At 42.3% G+C, this 6707-nt stretch overlaps 1 protein-coding gene across 1 annotated transcript in view; it reads left to right on the forward strand.

The window, feature by feature from the left end:
• The first annotated feature begins 987 nt into the window (after window positions 1–987).
• Window positions 988–6707, forward strand: part of gab2 (GRB2-associated binding protein 2) — a 141334-nt gene continuing 135614 nt past the window's right edge. The window contains exon 1 of the mRNA XM_024139148.2: window positions 988–1669. Within this exon, the coding sequence (XP_023994916.1) occupies window positions 1595–1669 (75 nt within the window). The 5' untranslated portion in view covers window positions 988–1594. The remainder of the gene's footprint in view (window positions 1670–6707) is intronic.

Consider the following 6707-nt stretch of genomic DNA (forward strand, 5'->3'; position numbering starts at 1 on the left):
AGGAACAGTGGGTTAACTGCCTTGTTCAGGGGCAGAACGACAGATTTTTACCTTGTCAGCTCGGGGGATTCGATCCAGCAAACCTTTCGGTTACTGGTCCAACGCTCTAACCACTAGGCCTGCCTGCCGCACCGGCTACCCTTCATTAGTAGAGGAATGCACTAACGCCCAGGGCCTGGTTCCCCAAAAGCATCTTAAGGCTAAATTCATCCAGATGAACCAAGCCTTAAGATGCTTTTGGGAAACCGGGCCCTGGACCAAAGCTATGTAGTGTAATGTCTATTTTATCCACTAGATGGTGCGTTTTCACACCTCTTCCTCATTTATCTCCTGTATTTTTGTCTTTCTGCCACTGACGAAAGATTCGCATTCAAGCAACAGYTAATCAACCCACAAGTTTCTCAACACAACTTATAGGTAGAATAAAATGTTATCTTAGTAATATATATTAGCCTACTAATTAATATGACTTTCATGCATAAAAAGTTGGATGAAACCAATTGTCCTATTTCCACTCCTATTAAATGCAGCACAGATCGTACTTTCCATTCACCGACATGTTTACATTACGGTTTCTCTAAGTAGACACGTAGTCTTTCTGCTATAGCTTACTCCTGTTTCCATGTTCGCAATTTAATTTGCYTCTGCCCACTGGGCACGGTCACCAGTTCTGATATACATTTGGTTGAGTTGTCAACTAAAGTGAATTAAAACGTGAAATCAACAAAACATGTCACAGGATTTAGGTTAAAAGTTGTGTGAAAAAGACATGACATTCCCATATGTTGATGTAAAAAAAAAATGATTTTCAATCCACAATCAGTTTTTCCACGTTGATTCAACATCATCACATTGAATTTTTTGGGGGGTTGAAATGACGTGGAAACGCTGTTGATTCAACCAGTTTTTGCCCAGTGGGTGTGTCGTTTATACTACACTATGTAGCGTCTGACTGCTTCAGCGCATAATGGACTCCGGGCAAGAACAGCAACGCTGGGCTGATCAGAGAGAGGAGCCGTGTCTGCGTCAAGGCGCAAGCGTCAAGCCAAGGCGCAGCTCCTGTCTGTGTTCATCCCAGCGCGGCTCTACTTGCCCGGAGCCCATCCCTGTAGTTCGGTGGGCGTGGTGTGAATTGGAAAACAAAGTGCAGAGACACCCTTCACTACTTCCTACATCACCGGGATCCGTTGAGTTCACCCGCCGCTCGCCGGCTCGATGCTAGTTAACCGCCCAACACAGCCGCATAATAACTCCCGAGAAGAGAGGGACGAGAGATCGGTGGATGCGCTCCGAGTTCCGCGAACCGACTAGAGGTGGGATTCAGTTCTGTGCGTTATGGTGACAGAGCGTGACACCAAGGACGAATAGCAGTCAGGCAGCATCTCGTCCTCTCTCTCTCTCTCTCCCAGCCGGCCTTGCGCTATAGACCAACGAGATAAATGGGCAGCAGACTGCACCAAACAGTGTCCGGCACCGATAGCACCGTTTCACATTGACTAACTGGACGGGACCCGTTATGTACTGAAAGTATATTACACCACTAGCGGTTACGAGACTGGAACAGGATTTTTGAAGAAGCGGTTGTTTGTTCAGCATGAGCGGTGGAGGAGAAATCATCTTCCAAGGCTGGTTGAGAAAGTCTCCTCCAGAGAAGAAACTGAGGAGATATGTAAGTAATATAGAATAAAATGATACTACTGTTTGCGCACTTTTCCCCCTCAACAGCCTGTATTGACCTCAATAGGCTATGCTAAGACTGACAGTTGTTTTCTGACCGTTGCCTGTGTCTGTCCACCCACTTTAGCTGGTATGGAGAGAGATAAAAAAAGGAGAGAGAGAGATGAGAGAGAGAGAGAGAGAGAGAAGAGAGAGAGAGAGAGAGAGAGAGAGAGAGAGAGAGAGAGAGAGAGAGAGAGAGAGAGAGAAGAGAGAGAGAGAGAGAGAGAGAGAGAGAGGAGAGAGAGAGAGAGAGAGAGAGAGAGAGAGAAGAGAGAGAGAGAGAAGAGAGAGAGAGAGAGAGAGAAGAAGAAGAGAGGAGAGAGAGAGAGAGAGAGAGAGAGAGAGAGAGGAGAGAGAGAGAAGAGAGAGAGAGAAGAGAGAGAGAGAGAGAGAGAGAGACAGAGAGAGAGAGAGACTGTTTTGTGGTCTGTTGTATTTCTAACAGGTGCATACAACTACCCTGGAGAGTTACATGTTGCTTCCAATTTTCTCCTCTGTGTTTTCGACTTATCTGATACTGCTCCCTCTGTTTTTTCAAGTCATGTGACAGCAGGTTGTCAAGCCAGTAAGGCACTTTACCCCTAATTCAGGGATGGGCAACTTTGGTGGGGATGGGGACCACATAATAACTGAACTCATCAGGAGGGGCCGTGGCTCATTGGCTCGTTGTCACACCTTTTTTTTCCAAAACATTTTAGCCGCCCTTCTTTGTACAGTGAAGACAAAACATTTAAAAGTTTTAAATTTAATTTCCTGCCATTCAAACACGTTTGCATAGGGTTTAAGGCAAACGTCTGCAATTTTTAATATGATAACTGATGATCAAGGGGCCCCCACCGGTTTGGATATCTGGCCTCTAGACTAATTTACCAATCAAAAACATTTTCTGACATGGGCTAATTAAGTGACTGCTGATACACAATAAAATGTTGAAATCTACCTTGTATATTCTATTATTGTAAACTGTCAACAGTAAGTTGAGACCCCGACTGAGCCGCCCCACCCCCCCGATAAAAAAAAAAAGAATCCCTTCCCTAATTGCTTCTGTAAATCGCTCTGGTAAGAGCATCTGCTAAATGACGTACATGTTAATGTGTTTCCTAAACCAACTGTATTCATTAATGTATGTGCCTTTCTTACTGGGACTATATTTAACTGATAGTTAAAGGAAGCTGTGCTCACAATGGGGCTCTATAGTACCATCGAGATGCCGTCTGGCTGTCCGTCTGTCTGGCTGTCCCTCCTAATGCTGTTTAAGGACAGATGTCCCAATAATTGCCTGTAAACTGCTCAATAGCAGAAGGAGAAATATTATTTTCATGTTCCCGGCCGTCATTGAAAACAAGAATTTTGTTCTTAAATGACTTGCCTAGTTAATAAAAACAATACAAAATTAAAATTAAAAATAAAACACTAAATAGCCATGATATGAATGAATATTAACTGTAGTCACCAATATGTAATCTCTAAGAACTGAACATGCATCGTGTGTCCAAAATGCCCCATCTTTAGTGCACTACTTTTTGACCAGGACCCATAGACCTCTAATAGTGTCATTTGGAAAGCATGTCTGTCTCTCTGAACACTACATGTGTACATCCATCCAATTTTTACACGGCACGTTTCTATGTTTGTAGTAGAATATATATATATATTTTATTTTTTATTTTTACATTTTTGTATTATATACTGTATATATATATCAGTGGGGAGAACAAAGTAATTTTTGATACACTTGACAATTTCGCAGGTTTTCCTACTTACAAAGCATGTAGAGGTCTGTAATTTTTATCATAGGTACACTTCAACTGTGAGAGAAGGAATCTAAAACAAAAATCCAGAAAATCACATTGTATGATTTTAAATTAATTAATTTGCATTTTATTGCATGACATAAGTATTTTTGATACATCAGAAAAGCAGAACTGAATATTTGGTACAGAAACCTTAGTTTGCAATTACAGAGATCATACGTTTCCTGTAGTTCTTGACCAAGGTTTGCACACACTGCAGCAGGGATTATTTGGCCCACTCCCTCATACAGAACCTTCTCCAGATCCTTCAGGTTTCGGGCTGTCGCTGGGCAATACGGACTTTCGGCTCCCCCAAAGATTTTCTATTGGGTTCAGGTCTGGAGACTGGCTAGGCCACTCCAGGACCTTGAGATGCTTCTTACGGAGCCACTCCTTAGTTGCCCTGGCTGTGTGTTTCGGGTCGTTGTCATGCTGGAAGAACCAGCCACGACCCATCTTCAATGCCTTATCGAGGAAGGAGGTTGTTGGTCAAGATCTCGCGATACAATGGCCCCCATCCATCCTCCCCTTCAATACGGTGCAGTCGTCTGTCCCCTTTGCCAGAAAAACATCCCAAAGAATGATGTTTCCACCTCCATGCTTACGGTTGGGATGGTTTCTTGGGGTTGTACTCATCCTTCTATTCCTCAAACACAGGCGAGTGGAGTTTAGAGCAAAAAGCTCTATTTTTGTCTCATCAGACCACATGACTTCCTCCCATTCCTCCTCTGGATCATCCAGATGGTCATTGGCCAAACTTCAGACGGCCTGGACATGCGCTGGCTTGAGCAAGGGGACCTTGCGTGGCGCTGCAAGATTTTAATCCATGACGGCGTAGTGTGTTACTAAATGGTTTTCTTTGAGACTGTGGGTCCCAGCTCTCTTCAGGTCATTGACCAGGTCCTGCCGTGTAGTTTGGGCTGATCCCTCACATTCCTCATGAATCATTGATGCCCCACGAGGTGAGATCTTGCATGGAGCCCCAGACCGAGGTGATTGACCGTCATCTTGAACTTCTTCCATTTTCTAATAATTTGTGCCAACAGGTTGTTGCCTTTCTCACCAAGCTGCCTTGGTATTGTCCTGTAAGACCATCCCAGCCTTGTACAGGTCTTACACAATTATATCCCTGATGTTCCTTACACAGCTCTCTGGTCTTGGCCATTGTGGATGAGGTTGGAGTCTGTTTCGATTGAGTGTCGTGGACAGGTGTCTTTTATTACAGGTAACGAGTTCAAACAGGTGCAGTTAATACAGAGTAATGATGGAGAAACGGAGGGGCTTCTTAAAGAAAAACTAACAGGTTCTGTGAGACCGGAATTCCTATACTGGTTTGGCTAGGGTGATCAAATACTTATGTCATGCAATAAAATGCAAATATTAACTATTAAAATCATACAATGTGATTTCTGGATTTTTTTGTTAGATTCCGTCCTACAGTTGAAGTGTACTCGTATCGATACAAAACATGACAGACCCTACCATGCTTTGTAAGTAGGCAAAAACCTGCAAAATGGCAGTGTTATCAAATACTTTGTTCTCCGCACTGTATATAAAAAAAGATTTTAAAAAAGTTTTTAATTTTAATTCAAAAATAATAGATCAACAGTTATATCATACAAACAGAACGCATGTATAATGAGAAAAATTACTGGAACAAACAAAAAAAAATATATACCTTTGTGATCATACCAAAGCTAAGATGACTTTTTCAATTAATGTGTAGTTAGAAACCACTGGGAAACGGCTTTGATTCACAGAAATAAACTCTCTGAAAGGAATTGGAAACTCTTTCAATTGTTATAATCATTGTTCATGATGGTGAGAATATCCCTGGTTTGTCGAAAAACATCAAGAACAAAAGTCAAATATTCCTCTCAATGCCAGCTGGGGTAGAAAGACAATGACTTATTCCTTAAAGTTATGTCTGACTTATTTCCACAAAGAATTGTTTTGTAGTAGAATATAGAGGAAGATAAGTCTTTCCAATGACCTATCAACCAGTTTATAGGTTAATGCCTACTCAATAACATGTTAAAAGACTCACATGATGCAAACGCGATTTCATGTCATTGGAACACTTTTTTTACGCAGATATACATAGAAAAGCTTTTCAAATGTGTTGACCGTTGGGAGTGGGTGCTGACCTGTAAATTTCGTATGAAATGTTACACAGATCATGTTTGAATCTCTTGAACCTGAATCAGATTGGATTTATGATGCAGTGACGATCAATGAGACAATCTGGTGGCAATACAGCTGGCTAGTGTTTTAATCAATGGTGTTGCGGTATACAAACCCAATCTCTCTCCTCTCGTGTTTTTCTCTCATTCTTCCTCTCTCTCTTCCTCTTTCTCTCGTTTTCTCTCCTCTCTCCTCGTTTTCTCTCCTCTCTCTCTCTCTCTCGTTCTTTCCTCTCTCTCTCTTCTCGTTTCTCTCCTCTCGTGTTTCTCTCTCTCGTTTCTCTCCTCTTCATCTCTCGTTTCTCTTCTTTCTCTCTCTCTTTCTCTTCTCTCTCTCTCTCGTTTCTCCTTCCTCTTCTCTCTCTCGTTTCTTCTTCTCTCTCTCTCTTCGTTTCTCTTCTCTCTCTCTCTCGTTCTTTTCTCTCTCTCTCTCCGTTTCTCTTTTTCTCTCTCTCATCGTTCTCTCGTTTTCCTCTTCTCTTCTATCTCCTCTCTTCTCTTCCTCTCTTTTCCTTCTTGTCTTCTTTCTTCTCTTTTCTTCTGTCTCTCTCATCGTTCTCTCCTCTCTCTCTTCCTCTCTCTCGTCATTCTTTCTCTCTCCCCCTTCTCTCCTGTTTCTCTCTCGCTCTCTCGTTCTCTCTCTTTCTATCTCCTCTCTCTCCTCTCATTCCTGTTTCTTCTCTCCTCTCTCTCATCTCGCTTTTCTTCCTCCTCTCTCTCTCGTCTCCTCTCTCTTCTCTCTCTCTCTTTCTCTTTTTCTCGTCTTCTCTCTCCTCTCTCTCTCTCGTTCTCCTCCTTCTCTCTCTCCTCCGTTTTCTCTCCTCTCTTCTCTCTCTCTCGTTTTTCTCGTTTCTCTCTTTTGTTTCTCTCTCCTCGTTGGGAATGCTTCTTTTTTTAGAAGTTGAGGTTGTTAAGAATTTAACGTCTCTTTTCTTGTATTTTGTAATAATTAAGCAGGGATTCCGGAGTCCTAATTCTGGCCTGCATGCCATTATACAGAAGGAATATTTTT

The sequence above is a fragment of the Salvelinus sp. IW2-2015 genome, unplaced genomic scaffold (genome assembly GCF_002910315.2).
Source record: "Salvelinus sp. IW2-2015 unplaced genomic scaffold, ASM291031v2 Un_scaffold1688, whole genome shotgun sequence".
Lineage (NCBI taxonomy): Eukaryota > Metazoa > Chordata > Actinopteri > Salmoniformes > Salmonidae > Salvelinus > Salvelinus sp. IW2-2015.